This window comes from Microcebus murinus, chromosome 21 (assembly GCF_040939455.1).
Source record: "Microcebus murinus isolate Inina chromosome 21, M.murinus_Inina_mat1.0, whole genome shotgun sequence".
NCBI classification, from domain to species: Eukaryota; Metazoa; Chordata; class Mammalia; order Primates; family Cheirogaleidae; genus Microcebus; species Microcebus murinus.
This window is the reverse complement of record NC_134124.1, coordinates 9,164,575-9,185,310: the sequence shown is the minus strand read 5'-3', so window position 1 is coordinate 9,185,310 and position 20,736 is coordinate 9,164,575. Positions and strand designations below refer to the sequence as shown.

The 20,736-nt window shown below is 51.2% G+C and overlaps 2 protein-coding genes across 18 annotated transcripts in view; one reads left to right on the top strand and one right to left on the bottom strand.

Moving 5' to 3' along the window:
* DIAPH1 (diaphanous related formin 1) overlaps positions 1-2,543 on the top strand; it is an 83,969-nt gene extending 81,426 nt beyond the window's left edge. For both annotated transcript variants that reach the window (XM_012749010.2, XM_012749009.2), the window contains one exon: positions 553-2,543. In XM_012749010.2, coding sequence (XP_012604464.1) covers positions 553-710 — 158 coding nt within the window. In that variant the 3' untranslated portion in view covers positions 711-2,543. The remainder of the gene's footprint in view (positions 1-552) is intronic.
* A 1,996-nt stretch (positions 2,544-4,539) lies between these two features.
* Positions 4,540-20,736, bottom strand: part of LOC105862535 (protocadherin gamma-C4) — a 162,640-nt gene continuing 146,443 nt past the window's right edge. For all 16 annotated transcript variants that reach the window (XM_020282263.2, XM_020282258.2, XM_020282267.2 and 13 more), the window contains exons 3-4: positions 11,915-12,003; positions 4,540-6,560 (exon numbers count right to left, since the gene is read on the bottom strand). In XM_020282263.2, coding sequence (XP_020137852.2) covers positions 6,334-6,560; positions 11,915-12,003 — 316 coding nt within the window. In that variant the 3' untranslated portion in view covers positions 4,540-6,333. The remainder of the gene's footprint in view (positions 6,561-11,914; positions 12,004-20,736) is intronic.

Here is a 20,736-nt window from a genome sequence, read left to right as displayed (position 1 = left end):
GAACACGTAGGAGCGTGATGTGCATGTGACGCCAGTCAGTAAACTCCTCTTTGCGGGAGTCCCCACAGCAGCCTGCTGGAGGCCGCCTTTTGCTCTGGACAACCCTCCCAGGGCTGACTGAAAAGGTTGTTGGTCTAGGAGCTTCCTGGGAACTATCAAGAAAACAAAAATAATCTACATACTGAGCTTTAGCCTATTTAATTCCAATAACCCTATTATGAGAAAGAGACTTTTAGTACTTCATCTCTCTTTAAGTCACATAACTAATATGCCCAATTCTGTTTAGCTCTCTTCAAACCTTTGTACTGTTTTCACACTAGGAAGCACAGGCAAGTCTGCTCTCCTGTTGCACCACACTCTCTCCAATTCTTTGATACCCAAAGGTGTATCCCACGTGTTGGATCTCTGCCCCTTCTTCAAAGTAAGGGCCTCAGTGAACTGGACGAGGCAGCAACGTCTGCATGGCTTACGGCTGAATGTCTGCCACAGAGTTTGGAAGAGATTAGAAACTGGGCCTTCCGTGGATGAGGTCTCTCATGTCTTCTCTTGCAGCCAACAGGAAGGCCGGGTGTGCAGTCACATCTCTGCTAGCTTCGGAGCTGACCAAGGACGATGCCATGACTGCTGTTGCTGCCAAGATGCCCAAGACCAGTGAGGCAGTCCCCACAATCCTTGAGGAAGCCAAGGAGTTAGTTGGCCGTGCAAGCTAAGCTGGGTCCTGTGGCCGTGGCAGCTCCTGAAGGGAGCCCCAGACTGTCCCACCCTTCAGCATGTGCCTAAAGGCTGGAGGGGATATTCCTCTGGGGTGGCCGCTCCCACCACTCTGACCCTGTCTCTCTCTCTGGCCTGCTGCTCTCCGAACATCACATACAGCTTCAGCTGCCTGGAGGCCAGAAGGAAAGGGCAGTGTGGGGGAGGCCTGAGCCCAACCCAGCCAGCCCTGGCTGTTGTATTACCAAAGCAGGGTCCGTGTTGCTGCCTTAACCCTGTCTCCTCTCTGTTACTCAGAGGGCCTGATCTCAGATAAGGCCCAGCCTGCTTCCTCGGCCCCTGACTTTCCAGTGGGCTTTCCCTTAGGTCAATCTTGCTGGATTTGTGCTTTTCTTTTGTGGTTTCTCTGGCCCTGAGAACAGCATGGGGCTTATGAACCTTTGGGCTAGATTCCTCCTTTCATTGCTATCCCCTCTGCTCTTCCCTTCCCTCTCTGGCTATTGTTATTTATTATTAGTGCTGTGGCGTTGGGAGCTGCTCCTTGGGACATGGGGAGCAAATCCCACCCTCCCTCCACCTTCCTGGGAAAGGCCTCTCAATACAAAAGGATCTAGACCACTTACCTGTTCTGCCATGGCCCAGGCCAGAGCCTGTGGCAGGCAGCCGGGGCATAGTGACGGTGTGGGACCTGCCTCCAGCCTGCCACCATGCTTTGTGCTCTCTGGACCCTCTGTCCTAGCCCCCAGGCTACCAATCCAAGGTCCCTCATGCCTTCCCCAGAGCTTTGGTGCCTCTCACCTGGACTATGGGCTGTGTCGTGACCATCTCAACACCTCACCCTCTGTCTCCAAGGAAATGGGAGGTGGAGCCTCCTGGCTGAGAAATTGTTTTGCAAATGGATCTATTTTTGTATGAAAAAAAAAATCTTTTTTAAAGAAAACCTTTCCTTCCCCTTTTCCCCTCCATAATGTAAGAGGCTTTGATGGCCAGTTCCAGAATTCCTGGGGTTTCTCCTCACAGGCCTCAACCCCAATGCCCTGGACCTTCACCTCGGCCCTGAAGCCTTCTGGACCCTTGAGGCCGAGGCGATTCTCTCTCCCAGCATCATTTCTGAGGCAGGAGGAGCCTCTTCTCTGGTTGAGCTGGGCCAGGCCTAAGAGTAGTGGGAGCTCTAAGACCATGGAGTTTTTATAAAATTAGTAAATGTATCAAGCCAAATGTGCAAATGCTAACTGGACACTCTGGGCGAGTGGGCACAGGAAGTGCTTGTGCACACTGTGCCCCTGCTGTCTTCTGAACAGCAGGCAGACTGAACTGTCTGGTGGTTCTAGCCAGAGGAAGCTCGCATTCTGTGGCTTAGGGTGATACTTTTGCCCTCCTGTGGCCCTTTCAGCTTTCCATCCCCAGCCAGGGAGAAAGAATGGCACTGTGAGGGTTTGGCCCAGAATTATAGTTGTTAGAGCAAGCAGAGGTTAGGAACCTTGAGGGTTCCTACAAGGAGGCCTTGCAGCCAGGAAGGGCTTGGCTGCCGGAGCCTGTGTCTGAAGGGCAGGGCAGCTCCTCTAGCTGCTCCTGGGAAGGCACTGGTGCAGGGTCTGTTGCTCCTCTGGGTCACCTCCTTCTCCCTGCTGGTGGACATCTGGGACTTTGACCCCTTTCTTTTTTAATCTACTTTTGCTAAGATGCATTTAATAAAAAGGGGGGATACAAAATGCAAATCTATTTCCCTCACCTCTTGGACTTCTGGGATGCCATCACCTCCAGTTGTTGGGTTTGTCTCCAACTGTTAATAAAGCATTGAACTGGGACTGCCTCGCAGCCTCCTTTCTGAATTTCAGAGCTGTTTCTTTTCACTCCAGTCCAGGCTCCTCTGCTCTTTTTCCTGCCTCAAACCCCTGGTTGACCTGACAAACCATTGCGAAAAAGGTAAAGGGGCCAGAGACACTGTGCTTGGGCACAGGGTTAGAGATGATTGATACATGGTGGCTTCTGCCCCACCAGAGCTCACCTCAGAGCTGTTTGCCCTCAGAAAAGGTGTAGGCGGCCCGCTCAGCTCCTCAGCTCTTTCACTTTGCTGCCTCTTGGCTTGGAACCTTTTCTGGAACTCAGTCCTAACTCCCCACCACCCCATGCTCCCAGATGTCACTACATAGTTTAATCTTCATCTTGCTGAGGGAGACATCTGACTCCCATTTTCCAGTTCCCACTGCTCTTTTAGTGGCCACAGACCACATTCCAGACTAGAGGAGCTTACACTGGGGTGGGAACCTGAGCCTGCCTGGCAGAGGTCAGAAGCCCAAGGTCATGCTCCAGTTGCCTTGTCACTTAGAGCCATAGTTGTCTGGGTGCGTTGTGACCTGCAGAAAGAAACCTTGCAAGCTACGAACAGACTCGGGATAGACAGGGAGGGGCCTGCAAAGGACCACAAACTCATTTGGGCAGGCTTTGGGCCCAGAAATAAAAGCCTTCTAAATAGCCCTGGAGCCTGGGCAGCTGCCTCCCCAGTATGGCCGGAGGTGTGGGGGTGGGCTGCCCGCCGCCTCCTTTCCTCTGCCCCAGAGGCCACGCGCGTTTCTGGCTCATGGCTTTACAGGCACACATACCAATTAGGGGACCAACCACAGCTGCTCACGTGCTCTGCCAGTCTGCTGTCGTGCCTGGAATAGAACCCAGGCGCCCGGCACCCCGCCCCTCCGCAGCCTGCCTCCGAGAAACAAAACCTTCCTTCCAGCTCAGCAACCGCGCACACCACCCTTCCTCCCACGCAAGAAAGTCGCCCCCAGATGCTTAGTTGGAAGGTTTGGTTTCCATGACAACAGACTTCAGGATCCGGCAGAACGGGTGACCCGGCCCTGAGAGACTCCGCTGCGGAGGGAGCCCAGAGACAGCTCCACATAGTCTCGCTGACCTGCCCGATAACCCCAGTGCCTCCGCGTTCCTGCCCCTCCGCCGCTCCCGCTCCCCTCCCTGTCCCCGCCCGGCCCGTGTTTCCCGCTGCTTCTCTGGCGGCCGCAACCCCGGGATCCCTCGGTGCCTCGCGCGCGCTGAGGAGGCAGGCGGAGGGGCGGGGAGATGGCAGAGCCGGGATTGAATGGAAAAGCACCGAGGGAGGGAGGGGGGCTGGGTCTGCGGGCGATCTCATTCCCTGCATGTCCTTTCAGTCCCCTTGACCCCCGCCAGAAAGCGACGAGCCCTCCCATTTCTTTAGCTTCGTTGCGGAGAGGTAAGCGGGAAGGCTTATTTCCAGATGGGGAAACTGAGGCCCGACTACAGTCTCGGCCTCGGAGAATCGCCTCCCATCCTCCCGCACTGCGTCCCCCTCCGTCCCCCTTCCGCGGCGTTCCCGAAAGCCCTAGGCAGTGGGGGTGGAGGGGGCGGGCAAAGGAGAGTCCGTCCCCGGCCCGCGCCTCCCGCCCGGGCGCTCCCGGGAGGCGACTTTAGCGGGGAGGGCGGGCTCGGAGGAAGCGGCCCCGCCCCTCGCCGGCGCTCCTGGCCCGCCCCGCCCCGCCCCGCCCCGCCCCGCCCGCGCGGGGTCGCCTCTTCTGCCCGGAGACAGCCGCGAGCGGACGGCGGCGCCGCGAGCCGATTACGCACCGCGCGGGGCGGGGCCGCAACCTCCACGCCAGCCCACCGCGCGGCGACAAGGCAGGACGGGACTGCGGGGGTACGCAGCCGTCTCGGACAGTCACGCACCCTCCGTTCGCACACAATGAGCACTCGAGGCGCCCCTCCCGATGCCTCCCTCCCGCCAGCACACACCTCTCGGCTCCTCGCTTCCTCCGCACGTGCCGGGACCCCCCCCGCCCCCGACACAGACACGTGCGACCGTTCAGAAGAAACCTTTTTATTATTTGTCGAAGAAAAAAAGCCATATAAATATTAGAGTATAAAACTTGCGTGAGACGCAGGAAGGGGGCGGAGTGGGAGCTACGTGACTATGCGAAGAGAAGCGCTTATAGGAGTCAGTACGGGGGAGGGGGCGCCGCAGCGCGCGGACACAGCACGAAACACAGCACGGGCCGCCGCAGGCAGGCTCGAGGACGGACGGCTGCGCGGAGCCCGCCGCCCGCTGCCCACTCGCCATCACGTGAAAGCACACCGCACTACACTACTGGCTATTCTACACCAGCCGAAAGGGGGAGAGGGCTCTACACTACCGCAGGGCTGGGGTGGGGTTCGCTGGCAGCCCCGCTGTACGAACGGGGCCCCGGGGGCAGAAGGGCGTGGGGAGAGGAAGTTCTATGCACAAGGAGGCACTGGGGGACTTTAACCAGGCTCTGGCCACTAGGGGGCGGACTGGGGGCCTGGGCAGTGGCCTTCACAGAGAAGAAATGGCACCTGGCAAGTTGAAGGACCGAGGCTTGAGAAGGGCAGGGCCCCTGTGGAGAAGCCCTATCCTGGGCTGAGACGGTCTGTCCACCTGGTCCCTGCTCTGGTTTCTTGCCTTCTCAACCCAGGGACTAAGAAGGGACCAGCTGGCTCTTCCTTCCTGCTGGGGCTCTGCTGGCTTCCACCAGAGGCACCTCTGGAGTACCCGGCACCTACAGAAGCCCCTCTGACCCCTCCAGGGGACCTGATCCTAAACCTTCTCAGAGATTCCTTGGTCTGAAATGCCAGTTTAAATCCATTGGTCCTGGTAGCTCGGCCCAAAGCTGGCTGCCTGGGCTGAGCCCTATTGTTGGGGGGTGAGGGTCCAGCCTGGTGATTGGTTTGTGGCTGGAATTTGGAGATCTGGTCAGTACCCTGGGGACATACAGAGCCTCCTGAAAGACACTGATAACTGATGGGTCAAGCTTGGTCCATCCCCCCCCATCTACATACACACACTTCCCTTCTATATCTTACCACCCCATACTGTCTCGGAACATGCAATGGAGTCTCTTGTTTGAGGAGGGAGTAAGGTAGTCACAGCATGCAGTGGGAACATCAAACAATAAAGAACAAAACAAAAGACTGGTCCCCAGGGCATAGGGAAGAGGCTTGGTAGCAAAATGCTCTCCCTAAATCCAGCAAGCATAAGTACCATGGGGATGGTGACCTTGTCCTCCAAAACTTGAGCATTGGTCTCAGGTCTGGAAGGAGATGAAGGGACTGGACCAAACCATGCTTTGGGGGAAGATTGAGAATTGAAGGAGAAGCCAAGAGGTCATGATGTCCTTCCAACTCTTCAGAACTATGAGCCTTTTTAGGTCACCTGGTACCTCAACACCCCAACCACCTTACTCAAGGGAGAGGAACTGTTGAGGGAGTAGGGCGGGGCCGGGAGGGAGGCGGGGGATGGATGGGCCTGATTGATTTGGAGGATGGAGGAGTTCAGCTGTAAAGAAAGGGGGTGTGACAAATGGTTCTTGGTGTCTACACTAACCCCACTACCCCCCTGGGTACAGCAATTGATTGGATGGGGGTTCCCAGAAGAACTCCCTTTGCATATTCAACCCCCTGGGGGCAGAGAGGGGGCTGTTAACTGGGCACTTGTTTCTGTTTCCCAAGGGGAGCATGGCCTTGGCCCCTACCGGTATCTTGGGGGTGAGCCCTGAATTCTGAGGCCTGGGTACAGGTAAGGAGAAGCTGGGCTGGTTGGGGAGGGAGGCTGCCCTGTGGCTCTAAGGCCTGTCCTCCACATTACTTCTTCTCCTTCTTGCCCGACTTCTTCTTGTTGCCGTTGCCACCTGCTGGGGTCTTGCCATCCCGCTTGCCAGCTGCATTGGTCAGTGTGGCGTTGCTGCCAGGGATGTAGACGTTCTGGCGGTAGTCGGGCACGTGCTGCAGGGTGAACTGGGGGCCGTAGCGGGCACTCAAGCCCATGGTGCCGGCACCCCCTCCCAGGGTGGAGCTTCCATCAGCAGCTTCTGCGGAGACACAGGAGGATCAGCTGGGGGTTACACTTAGGGTCCTTAACTGTCACTCTCTTATACCATAAGCAGTTAATGAATGTCTACAAAGCACCCTGAGCCCTGACCATGCTGAGCATTGTGAATACAGTAGTCACCTAGGTTGTCTCTATCCAGGAGTTGAGGGCATAGGTTAAGAGGCTCTGGAGTAAGAAAGCCTAGGTTTGGTTCCTAGCTCTTTCTCTCACTAACTGTGATCCTGGGCAAGTCTACCTAACCGCCCTATGCTGCCTCTGTTTTCTGATCTGCAAAATGGGGATAATAATAGTATCCACCTCTTCTGGTTTTGGTGAAGGCTAAAGAAGAAAATGTATGTAAGGTACCTAGAATAGTGCCTGGTACGTGGTAAGTGCTCAAAACATGCTAGCTAGTACTTCTCTGAGCCAGGGTCGAGACACTGGCTCTCAAATCCTTCCCCTAACCAGGGGAGCCTTTGGCTTCCACACTCGGCCGTGGGCTCCTGGAGGGCAGTGACCGTGGTTTGTACATGCTCCAAGCCTTCTCCAACCAGCACCTGGCGCACAGTAGGTATGCAGTCGCTCTGTCATTGGTTGTGTGAGGGCGGGGAGTGCTCTTCCAAGCATTCATTTCATAACTGCATTTGACCGCCTACTCTGTGCCAAGCACTTTGCTAGATGTTTCATGATCACTTTTTTTTTTTTTTTTTTTTTGAGACAGGATTTTGCTCTGTCACCAGGCTGGAGCGCAGTGGTATGATCACAGCTCACTGCAGTCTTGAACTCCTGGGCTCAAGTGAACCTCCCATCTCAGCCTCCCAAGTAGCTGGGACTACAGGCTCAAGTCACCACCCCTGGCTAATTAAAAAAAAATTGTTTTCTTTTTAGAGACAGTCTTGCTATGTTGCTCAAACTGGTCTTAAATTCCTGGTCTTAAGTGATTCTCTCACCTCGGCCTCCCAAAGAGCTGGGATTACAGGCATATTCCACCTAGCCCAGCCTGCACAATCAGTTTTAACCTCAACACACTAACCCAGTGAGGTATGTGGTCTTATCCCCATTTTATGTACAAGGGAACCAAGGTTTAGAGAAGGTAAAAGACTAGCCCAAGGCCAAGCCAGACAGTATATGTTAGAGCAGGACTCAGGCTCAGGTGTATCTAATTTAAGCCTATGCTGGGGGTACAATCACCGCCACCACAGCTGGACCTTATCCCTGCTGTGAGGGTAAAGGAGGTGGAGAGGAGATGGGGGAACCGTGTTCTATGAGGTGGAGGAGATGATGATCCAGGGAACCAGACAGCCGGTGCACTGTAGGCATAGGCTCAGAGTGTCAGAGCTCGGGTGACATCAAAGAGCACCTCCCCCAACCTCCCACTGTGCAGAAGAAACTGGGCCCACAGAAGGACCCACTCTGGCCCTAGCTCAGCATCACCTGGGAACGTGTTCAAAATGCAGACTCTCAGAATCTGCATGTTAATAAGACGCCAGGTGATGTGCATGCAGGTAAAGGTTAAGGAGCACAGAAGTACCTACTTCATAGGATTTTTGTGAGGATTAAATGTGACAGTGCTTCATTCAATGCCCAGGTAAGTGTTCAGTAGATGTTTGCTGCTGCCTTCGTCATCACTGCCATCACCATCCAGTGTGCCTGTCATCCAGTGTGTCATCACCTCTACCACATGCTCGCCCTAACTGGGTGGGGCGTGGGGCCAGAGGAAGCAGGAGTCTGACTCCTTAGGGCTCCCTGCTGGCGGCCCTGAAACCCTCCGTGGCAGGGAGAGAGTTAAAGCCCCAGGAATGGCCAGGCCAGGCGGGCAGAAGAGCTTCCCTCCCAGTCTCCCTGTGCCCCCACCCTACAGCCTGGGAGCAGGGAGAGAGGGTGACTAAAGCCGGAGAGGCTGAGTAATCCTGGGACACTAACCAGGGATTGAGAAATAGAGAGACAGGAAATATTTTCAAAGCCACCATAAGAAGGGGGAGGGCACCGAGGGGGGAAGGCAGAGATGCGCGACAGTCTTTCAGCCGCCACACTCTGGCGCTCCGGTTTCTACAGCCTCCATTTCAAGTCCCAAATCCCTGAGGCTGGGGGCCTTCTGGGGGTGGGGAAGAGGGCTTGGGTGGGAGGGAGCAGCTGCCCACTTCCTCCTCTCCTTCCCCAGGCAGCCCCGCCCTCAGCCCTTCCATTCTGCTGACATTTCTCTGTTTTCCCTAATTAACTCCAAAAGCGAGCTGGGTCCGTGACTGCCCCGCCCCCACGGCCGTCAGCTTCTTCCAGCCTCAGCTGCCTGGGAATGGAAGGGGTGAGGGGAGGGGGCCCAGATCTGGCTTCAAAGAGCCCGGATTCCGGAGTGATTTAGGGGTTGGGGGGGGCTGCAGAGGCGCCAGAGACAGAGAGGGGTGGGGGTGGTCTCGTGTTCACCCTCGTGCACACAGAAGAGAATGAGGAGAGATGTGGGAGAAACGGGGAGAAGGGAGGCAGAAACTGAGATACAGGAAGGGCTTGACCAAGTAACTAGAAGCTGGGGGCCACCCACGTCCTACATGCACCCAAGAGCTCCGAGAAGCACCTGAATATGTGAAAATGACAAAGCCAGCCCCTGCCCACATTATGGGGTGCCATCGAGTTGGGCTGGACCAGGAGGGAGAGAAGCCGAGAATCCTGTGTGTAATAGAAAGGGACTGACGCTAGGTCTCTGTCCGGTCAGCCATGCTATTAAGGAGCTATATGACCTAGGCCAAGGCCCTGCATTACTCAGGCCTCAGTTTCCCCTCAAATCTGTAAATCTGAGGGGAAGAAGTTGGATTGCCAGCCTTGACCTTCTGTAGAATCAGTTCTTCAGTGGTCCCTGGCTCTACACCCCCACTCCCTGCAAGGCCCACGTTGGGCAATGACTGGGATTTTCTCTTGGTCCAAGGAGAAACAGATTTAGAAAAGCAGCAAGAACCTGGGCCTCTTCTGGTCTGGGGGAGGCGGGGATGGATGCTGGCCTCCTCCCCTGCGCCAGCCTCTACTCAGGGAAACTCAGCTCCCAGCCCCTTTACCTCTCCCACCCCTGCCCCCACCCCTCCCAGTCCACCCGCCCAGGGCCCAGGCAGCATCTCCAGAGTAGCCAGGTTAAGCCAGACCAGAGCTGGTCGGGCTGCAAACCGCAGCCTCCTTGACAGCATGCCTCCCCCCAAATGTTTATTTAAAAAGCCTCCCATGTGTGGCTGCCTCTCACTCTCCCTCCCACCCCCTCGGCAGCCCCACAGGCCTGGCTGGGCTGGACTCCAGGAACCTCTCTGGTTCCAGGGCTAGGAAGCAGGCGTGAAGTGAAAGTGAGCAGGGCCTGACCCGCCACCTCCACCCCCAGGGGCCACTCCCCAGGGCCCAGGCTTAGACCTAGGTCAGGCCCTGAGTGGCCAGAAGGGTGGAGCCCTGACAAGGGAGGGGAGCCAACCTCGTGACCCCTGTTCCAGGGGGACCTGCTGAGAGGGTTTTTGGCCATAAATACTGATTTCATTTTTGTTTTTAACATCTGGATTTAGGCTAGCAAGCTTGCTTCCTGGCCTTAGGGCGCAAGACCGCAACAGCTAAATATACCTGTTTACTTCCCTGGAGAGAGCCCCGCTTGGCATCTCCCCAGGCCCGGCCACCTGCCTCATTCAAATTCAGTATCTGGCCTCTCTAGACTCACAGCCTTCCCGGACCTGGAACAGCTGTGCCCAGAAGGCTGGCAGCCCCTGCCACTTGCCCTTCCTCTGGCCTTTCGTCAGCCACAGGCTGGCCCCACCTAACCTCATAGATGTCCCGGTTCGGGTTGCCAGAGTTAGCAAATGAAAATACAGGTTGCCCAGTTAAATTTGAATTTCAGGTAAATAAAGAGTAATTTTTTTTATTATAATATGTCTCATGCAACATTTGAAACCTACTTATGCTAAAATAATACTTGCTGTTTATCTGAAATTAAAATTTGACTGGGAATCTTGTAACCCTGATCTGGGAGAATAGTGCAGGGCTTTAAGAGGAGTTTAGCCTCTAGACCTAGGAAGCTAAAAGGGAAACTGAGGCTAGATCTAAAGGCAGCCATGGTCACTGTCATGGAAAGGGCATGAAATTGAGAATGGAGCTGGGTTAGAATCTTAGCTCTACCGCTAAAAACTGGGGGCCCTGGGGCAAGTGACTTCTCAGTTCTCTCATCTGTCCAGTGTAAATCATCAGACCTGCCTTGCAGAGCTGTTAAGAGGATTAACTGACTCTAGGCCCACAAAGTTTGTTTAGCATGTGCCCAAGCGTGATTATAGTGATTACTGTGATTTTACCTGGAGCGCAGGGCTCTGCGTTCACTCCATAAAGCCAATGCCTTAATCCTCTGCCAGCCTCCCCATAAACCCAGGATTTGCTGCTCCAGAAGCCAGTCCTTATTAATAGGCATTATTCTAATTCTACCTTCCACCCTTATAGGTCAATAAGGATAATAATTAATTATATCCACTATGTACTGTGCCCTTCCTCTCTGCCAATCCTGTGCTGAGGGCCTTACATTTGGCCCTCACAACACCACCATGAGAGCTGTTAATATTGTGCCCATTTCATAGTAAGTGAAGCTGAGGCTTATTCACTTGCCTAAGGACTCATAGCTAACTGGTGGCACCAGGATTTGAATCCAGCCCGGCCTGCCTCCAAAGCCTGTGCTTGTCAGTACCAATGATAATGTTCCGTCTCCCCTCAGGACCCTTGTGACTCTTCAGGGACAGCAACCCCTGGCTGCCTTTCCATTACGCGGGGAGACTCTTTGTTAACCTTGTGGGAAAACCAAAACCCTGCTCTGGAGTTCGGTGCAGCAAAAAGAGAAGGAGTCTCCATTGACCAGAGTGTGTTCTCTCTGCTGGAAACATCCACACCCACTTTCATTGCACGAGGGCCTGTCCATGCCAGGCCTGGTACTCTCGGTTCTCTGGTATCATCTCATTTAATCTTCACAACAACCCTTCGGGGTCACTGTCCCCATTTTCTGGGCTGAGGAAACTGGAGGTTTAGAGAGATTGAGCAAATTGATCAAAGTCACAAGGATAGTAAGTGGCAGAGCCAGGACCTGACTTATGCTGTCCCCTCCCAGAGCCAGACTTGTAACCATTACTCCCTCCATCAGCTCATGGATCTTTCCTTGTTCACTCCCCTCTGGGCATCCTGCAACACCCAAGCCCTCTGCTGGTCCTTAACCTGGCTTTATGTCCTGGCATCATAGGTCCTCTCAGAGCAGCTGAAAGATCTGGAGAAACTTCGCAGGTTGATATCCGGCCTCCGGGCACGGTGAGTACGGGAGGCTCGGCAGAGCCCCAGTCTCCCATCCCACACGGTGGCACCACTTACCACTGGCAGAGGCCAAGATCATGGCTTGCAGCATCTCCGTGTCAAACTGGTTGTTGGGCCAGGTGCCGGTGTCATCGCCATTTTGGGAGCTGGGGAGAGAGTGGGATGGTGAGCGCAATCCCCAAGCCAGCACAGCTCACGCCCCTCCTGTCCCCTCCCAGGGCTCCCAAATCTACTGCCATACCCTATCCCTACCCCATGCCCAAGACCTGCTCCTTTCAGCAAAGTAGGAGGTGCTTATATAATCCTTCAGAAGCCAGATCCCCACGAGCCAGTCCCCAAACCCAGCTCTCTACTGTCCCAGATGCATTTAATGCACGGCACACCTCCATATCTCCCATGAGAGTGTGGCTTTCTGTCACGGTGAGGGGGATCAGACCACCCTCCTGAGGACTGCGAAGGTAGGAAATGGGGGAGAATGTTCCCGAGCTAGAGAAAAAGGTGGGAACCTAGAAAGAACCGAAAGGAAGATGTAGGAGGCCCCAAGAGACCCTGGAGCAGGAAGAAATTTCTAAAATCTAAATCTGATCACTTCAATGGCTTCCTAAGCCCTCAGAATAAAATCCACGGGCGTATAAGAACCTGCCCATGCTATTTTACGAGAACACCCCAGACCCGCTCTCAAACATTCTCTCATCAAACCTTTTCTGAGGCACTTCCCTATTCCTCAGGCCCCTCTCGCTGCGACTCCTGGGCAGCTGGTGTTCCCCGGAATGTTCCCTTTCACCTGGACCTTGGTCACATGAATCAAATTTATCAGAGTGGAGCCCTAAACCCACCCAGGCTGGGTCAGGTGTCTCTGCTGTGCTCCCACCCCAGTGGCTGCCCCATGGTGGCACCAGTCACATTGTGACTGCTGTTGTACCTGTCTGCCCCTCCCCCACACTGACCCCTGTGAGGTGGCACTGTGTCTGCCTGCTTCCTACTGAAGCACCAGCACGAAGCTGGCACCTGGACCTGACCGAGACTTTTAGAGGCTCTGAGCACTAAAAACAACAAAATGAAATGATTCGTAAGTTTAAAAAATACTAAACTATAAAGGAATCCTAAGGGGAATTTCAACTCAACTAGGATTTTCCCCTTAGTAACAATTTCTTTTTTCTTTCTTTTCTTTTTTTGAGACAGGGTCTCACTCTGTCACCCGGGCTGTACTGGAGTGGTGCAAGCATAGCTCACTGCAGCCTCAGACTCCCGGCCTCAAGGGATCATCTCACCTCAGCCTCCCCTACTAGCTGAGATTACGGGCGTGCACCGCCATGCCTGGCCCATAGTGACAATTAGCATAATTTGTTTTTTTAACTTTCAGGAACTAAATTACTTCAGTTTGCAGGGGGAAGGAGAAATAGCCCTGGCACACACACAGTCTGCCCTTTAGACAATTGTGGGCACCATCTGGCACAGAGAAGTTCCTCAATAAACATTTGTTGCCTGAATGAGCGGGAAGAGGCCAGTGAAGAGAGTTAAGTTGCCACAAGATAAGAAGGATTTGGCACCATGGGAAGCGCTGCGGGGCAGGCCTTGAAGGCATGAAAGTGTGTGTTTGTGGGGGGGCGTGTGTGGACACTAGTGGACTGTGGACTGTGTGTGTGTGCTGGGGGAGGGTGCATAAACACACACAACCAACAACTTCACAATTTTTCTAAGCTCTGTCCCCGGCCTAAAATGTCTCCTAATCTGCCATCTCCTGATCTCCTGATAGCCAAGCAGCTGGACTAAGTCTCAGACTCAAAACAGAGCACACAGCTGCCGTGAGTGACCTCTGCGCCATCACAGCCAACGTAAAGTTAAGTTTGGAAGGGACAGCTGGAATCTCACTCCTCCTTCCCAAAAGTGGGAAGAGTTTGAATTCTGTGTCCATTTATTAAGAGATATTTGTTGAGCAATCACTGTATACCAGACACTGGGCTAGGTGTGAACACAGGCTATAGCTGTGAACATGACGCAAATGTCTTTATGGAGCTCATGGTGCACACGGAGGGGCTGATATTAAATAATCACACAATAAACTACTAGCAAGTGTGTCGAGTGCTAGGGAGCCCAAGAGCAGGGGCTAAAAGGGGGTGTGAGGAGAGTCCTGTTCGGGGTTAGGGAGAGCTCAGCCAGCCTAGGCTTCCTGAGGACAAGACAGTGAATTCAAATCTGAAGAAATCATCCAGGTGATCTGCAGGAGAGTGCCAGCAGATAAATGGGGAAGGAATGACAGAAAATCACCACTTTGTAACTACCCATGTGAAAACAGATCCAGGCAAGGATCATCACTAAAATTGCATGAGGGGTTGCCACATGTCCGAAAATATTATCCACAGATTGTTTATTACTCACAAATGTCAAAAAATATCTTTACAATGGAGAAATCTGGGGACACGGCTTTCACCACATGGACAAATTTAGCATCACTGACGATGGGACAGACCAACAGTGAACGACTCCCGCTGTGAGGCAGCGAGAAGTGCACCACGGAGTACTCTTCCCAAGGCTGTTTTACATGCATCTAACCATGAGAAAATAATCAGCAAATCCAGATCGTGGGACGATTTAAAAGACAACTGGCCTGGACTCTTTAGAAAAATATCTATGTCATTTTTTTTTTAAAAAGGTAGGGAGGCTGTTATAGAGTAAAGGAGAGGAAAGAGACGTGGCAATCAAATGCAATTGATGCTTCTCTGATTGAATTCTGGATTTAAACAACAACAACAAAACAAAACAGGTTAAAATGACACATTATATGTTTCTTTCTTTCTTTCTTTCTTTTTTTTTTTTTTTTTTGAGACAGAGTCTAACTCTGTCAACCAAGGCTAGAGTGAGTGCCGTGGCGTCAGCCTAGCTCACAGCAACCTCAAGCTCCTGGGCTCACACAATCCTTCTGCTTCAACCTCCTGAGTAGCTGGAACTACAGGCATGCGCCACCACTCTCGGCTAATTTTTTCATTTTTTCTATTTTTAGTAGAGATGGGGTCTCATTCTTGCTCAGGCTGGTCTCAAACTCCTGAGCTCAAGCAATCCTCCTGCCTCGACCTCCCAGACTGCTAGGATTACAGGTGTGAGCCACCGCACACGGCCAAAATGACACATTGCAAATATTTATGAAAATCTACTAGTATATTATTGTATTAATGTTAAATTCCTCAAATGTGATAATTTCTTTATGGCTATATAGGAGAATGTTATTGTTCTTTGGAGACTTATACTGAAATATTTCAAATGTTATGCTGTGGGCAACTCACTTTCAAATGGTTCAGAAAATATGTGTGCATGTGTGAATGTGTAGGGAGAGAGAAAGACAAAGTAAAATATGCAAAATATTAACAATTGGTGAATACATGTAGAAACAGTAAAGAGTATGCATTCAAATGTTTATCATACTATTCTTTCAACTTTTTCATAGGTTTGAAGCATTTCAAAATAAAAAGTTGAGGTGTGAAATCAAGTTACCTAGGAGAGGTGTAGTGCTGAGGGGGCGAGCCCACGCCTCTGAGGCTGGAGGGAACTCTGTGAATTCAAAGGACTAAGAGAAAGTCAGTATGGCTGCCGGAAGGGGAGGTGGTGATTTTGGTCTCATCCTAGGAGCTCTCGGAAGCTTCTAAAGTGTTTAAAAGGGGGTTGTCATGATCGAATTTAAGTATTTAAAGATTGCTCTTGCCTCTGTGACAGGGCTGAGGGTGGGGTTCCTCTGAGAGAACAGGAGCCCAGGGACAGGGCCTCTGTCGTCTCTGTGTCCATGGAAACCTGGGAGTCCTTACCTCCAGCCTCACTGAGCTCCCTACTGGGCCCAGACAGTGGTCTCAGGCCCAGGTGAAGGGGCCCAATGGGGAGGAAGTGTCGAGAGCAGACAAGAGGGGGGTGGGGTAGCAGGGAGGAGAGCTGTAGGGTTTGGGGGGAGACCATAGGATCAGACGCTACAGGTTAGGAGGCGCCCCCCCCCCCCCCCCCCCCCCCGTGAAGGTGGGCGGTGGTGTTGAGGGAATGATGGTGAGTTGGAAGGGTGGGCCCTAAACCATGATGGGCTGGACATTAAGCAGGAGTCCTGGCCGGGCCAGGTGGCTGATACCTGTATTCTTAGCACTCTGGGAAGCTGAGGTGGGGAGGATTGCTTGAGGTCAGGAGTTCAAGACCAGCCTGAGCAAGAGCAAGACCCTGTCTCTAATAAAAATAGGAAAATTAACCAGGCATTGTGGCATGTGCCTGCAGTCCCAGCTACTTGAGAGGCTGAGGCAGGAGGATCGCTTGAGCCCAGGAGTTTGAGGTAGCAGTGAGTTATGATGACACCACTGTACTCTAGCCAGGGTGACAGAGCAAAACTCTGTCTCAAAAAATAATAAATAAATATATAAATAAATCAAGAAAAAGGAAGAGTCCTGGGAAATCTGGCAAACGGTTGAAGGCAGGAGGCCAGCTGGCAGGCTGCCAGCTCTTTGAAGCTGGGTAGGAGGTGAGTGAAGGAGGAAAGACTCCTTTCTTAACTGTTTACTGAGAGTTCCCTATTCTCTGGGTACTGGGCTGACTGGGTAATATATTTATGGTCTATTTCCTTCTCAGAACCATCCTGCAGATAAGTGTTATGATTATCTCTATTTTCCAGCAGATGAAATCAGGGCTCAGAGAGGTCAAGAGACTTTCTCAAAGTCACACAGCTGGTAGCCAACAGAGCTGCAACCTGAAAGTGGGGCTAATGTGACTGCAGAGCCTATGCTCTTATATATAACAATGAACTGGGCTTCAGCAAGGAGGCCCTGGAGCCCCAGCAGCCCCTATAGGGCACTCTTCCAGGATTTGGGGAATAGTGAAAAGTTAAAAATGGAGGAGATGGAATACATTTAGTTGAGCATTTTCCAAGCACCCACTATGTGCCAGGGCTGTGACAGGCCCTGGGATTTAAGAGATGACAGATACGGTTCTTGCCCTATGGAGCTGGTAATCTGGTCCGCCAGGGTGTGTGTGTGTGTGTTTATGAGGGAGTATCTCATAGGCTGGGATACTCTGCATACTACCCTGCATCATGTTTAAAAAAAGGTAGGAAATCTGGGAAAGTCACCCCGACAACAGCCTAGATTTAATTATGTTAAAATGTAAATGCACGTGCATTTTTTTTAATGTAGTAAAAGCCTATTAGCATTTTAAAAATATGTATATATATATATATATTCCTGTGAGGGGCTATAAGGCATCAATTAAAAGATTTTTGAAGAATTTTTAATAACATGGGGAAATTCTTATGATACATTGCAAAGGGGAAAATAACAGGCTACAATACTGATAGACAGTGTGACCTCAATTATTATTTTTAAAAAACTGGTAAGAAATATAGCAGTGATTGGGAATACAAATTCTTGATGTATTAATAAAGTGTCACATAAATGTGTAAATAAATTTGGGAATAATTGATTTAGGTAAATCAGATTTTTTTAAAAAGAAGCCTGTACATGTTGTTTGACTACACAAAGAAAACAGTTTAGAAAGATATACATGAAAATGTTAGTAAGTGAATGAATAAATTGTGAATATGAAAGATGGAGGGGAAACATTTTTGTTGTTGTTGTTGAGACAGAGTCTCCCTTTGTTGCCCAGGCTAGAGTGAGTGCTGTGGCATCAGTCTAGCTCACAGCAACCTCAAACTCCTGGGCTCAAGCAATCCTGCTGCCCCAGCCTCCCGAGTAGCTGGGACCACAGGCATGCGCCACCATGCCCGGCTAATTTTTTCTATATATATTAGTTGGCCAATTAGTTTCTTTCTATTTATAGTAGAGACGGGGTCTTGCTCTTGCTCAGGCTGGTTTTGAACTCCTGACCTTGAGCAATCTGCCCGTCTTGGCCTCCCAAAGTGCTAGGTGGAAGGAAAACTTTTACATTAAAAGAGCTTAAGAACTGTCTGTGGGAATGGACACACTTGAAGCTCTGACCCGAGGGGGGGTGTCAAGGGCAATATACATAACCTAAATATTTGTACCCCCATAATATGCTGAAATATAAATAAAAAAAGAGCTTAAGAGACATAAGAGACATTCAGCCAAATACAAAATGTGGACTTTATAAAAGACTCCTCCGCTAAAGATAGTGAAGACCCAGATGAAAGTATATGATGTCTGAGATTTGCTTAAAAATAATCCAAGGGGGAGGTGAGGCTGGGGATATAAGTGAAGCAAGCTAGGGCATTAGGTGAAGGTGGGTAGTGGAATCAGGTGGTTCATTATTTCCTTCCCTCTACTCTTGTATGTATTTGAAATTTTTCATATTAAATAAGAAGTTGGTGGTAATCCCTAGGTTATAAAATTATAGGTGGTTTTTCTTTAAAAATCATTTTCTATTTCTTTCTTATTTTTTACAGGGTCTTAGTCTGTTGCAGGGGCCAGAGTGCAGGGGTGTCATCACAGCTCATTGCAACCTCAAACTCCTGGGCTCAAGAGATTCTCCCACATCACCCTCTTACGGAACTAGGACTACAGGCTCATGTCACCACACCTGGCTAATTTTTTTAAAGTTTTTATAGAGTGGGGGTCCTGCTAGGTTGCTCAGGCTGGTCCCTAACTCCTGGCCTCAAGTGATGCTCCCACCTTGGCCTCCCAAAGTGCTAGCATTACAGGAGTGAGCCTCTGTATCTGGCCTATTTCTCATGTTTCTATAATGAGCATGTATTATTTTATAAGCAGAAAAAAAATTAAGTGGCTATTTGTTTGTTGAATGACTGCCCTAACTGAGAGAGAACAGGGATAGTGTCTCTCCAAGGAGGAGGGATGGAAAGGGATCCAGAGTTGGGGAATGGGAGTGTGGAGCCATCAAAGGAGAACAGGCTGGGGACCAGGGGAAGCCAGATGGAAACCAGTCCTCCACGCAGAGGCTGAGAACAGCTGCAGGGCGGGGCCCTGCGGCTTGCAGAAGGGGGAAATGGGTTGTTGGGCTCAGAGTTTAGGACAACAGCTACTGGAATCAGAAGCCAAAAGGAAGACCTGAGAAGGGATAGTGGTGGGGAGGAGGAGCACGTGGCAGGCAGGGACTTCAGAAAGTGAATCTTTTCCCCTTTTGTCTGGTCAGTGTGACCCAGGACTGGCCTGAACTTGAACCAGGTTTTCTGAAGAACTCAAAATCTGGGGCACCTGTCCAGACTAGGCTGGAGGGCAGGGCAAGATGTGGGGAGGAGGTGGGGCAGAGAAGCAGTGGAGGGCTGGAGGTAGAGTTAGATTGAATAAGAGAAATCTCCTCTCTTCATCTCATCTTTCTAATTTACTCATCACATGGCAGCAAAGTGAAAACTCCATCATTCTGTTGATCCTGGGAAGCCTCACCACGGGGCTTTTGCATATGCTCTTCCCTCCATCTGGAACACTCTTCCTTTTCTTCTGCTACTAAATTTATATTCCTCCTTCAGATCTCAGCACAACCTCATTTCCTCCTGGGTGTCCTGCTGTTCCCTGATTAGATTAAACCCCTCTTATATGCTCTTACTAGCAGGTACTGCTGCTCTTTGTAGCACTTATGATAGCTGCAATCTTACATTTATCTTTGTGATTATTTGGTTAATATTTGTCTCCCTCAACATTCTGCGAACTCCTTAAGGGCAGGGACTGTATCTGTTTATATCTCCCATAGCTAGAACATTGTCTGGCCTTCAGAAGGTGCTTGCTAACCGTCTGTTGAATGAATGAAGAAGGGAAGTTGAAGCTGCTGGACTGGTCCCTAATGCCTGTTTCATCTTGGCCACTTTAGAGCTGCTGAATCAGAAATATTGGTCTCATCCCTCACAAGTTAACTAAGGAAGCAGAGAGAGAGAGAGATCCTGAGCCTTCTCCCCCATCTCTCCAAGAGCTCCCACATATATTCCAGGCCACTAAGCCCCACATTTGATGAGAAAGGACTTGAGGCAGGGGTAAGGTGCTCACTTCAGAGAGTATGAGAGGCAATTGGTAGGGCTTCCAGATTTAACCATGAATTCTGTTTCAGGGTCAGCATATGGCCTGGGGTAGGGGTAAGTAGAGGGAATATAAATTGTCTAGTAGTTCTCATAGCCTCAGCTTAAATGTCACCTCCTCTTAGAAACCACCCTGATTTCCCTCCCCATTACACTCACATTGCTCTCTTCTTCTCAGAACTTACTATGATTTGTAACAAGATTTTTTTTTTTTTTTTTTTTTTTTTTGAGACAGAGTCTCGCTTTGTTGCCCAGGCTAGAGTGAGTGCCGTGGCATCAGCCTAGCTCACAGCAACCTCAAACTCCTGGGCTCGAGTGATCCTTCTGCCTCAGCCTCCCGGGTAGCTGGGACTACAGGCATGCGCCACCATGCCCGGCTAATTTTTTTTTTATATATATATCAGTTGGCCAATTAATTTCTTTCTATTTATAGTAGAGACGGGGTCTCGCTCTTGCTCAGGCTGGTTTTTTGAACTCCTGACCTTGAGCAATCCGCCTGCCTCGGCCTCCCAAGAGCTAGGAAGGCCGGATTTTTTTTTTTTTTTTTTTTGGACACAGAGTCTTGTTCTGTTGCCTAGACAGGAGTGCTGTGGCATCAGCCTAGCTCACAGCAACCTCAAACTCCTGGGCTCAAGGAATCCTCCTGCCTCAGCCTCCCGAGTAGCTGGGACTACAGGCATGTGCCACCATGTCCAGCTAATTTTTTTCTATATATTTTTAGTTGTCCAGATAATTTCTTTCTATTTTTAGTAGAGGTGGGGGTCTCACTCTTGCTCAGGCTGGTCTTGAACTCCCGAGCTCAAATGATCTAACCGCCTCAGCCTCCCAGAGTGGTAGGATTATAGGCCTGAGCCACCACCCCAGCCACAAGATTTTTTTTTTTTTTTGAGACAGAGACTCACTTTGTTGCCCAGGCTAGAGT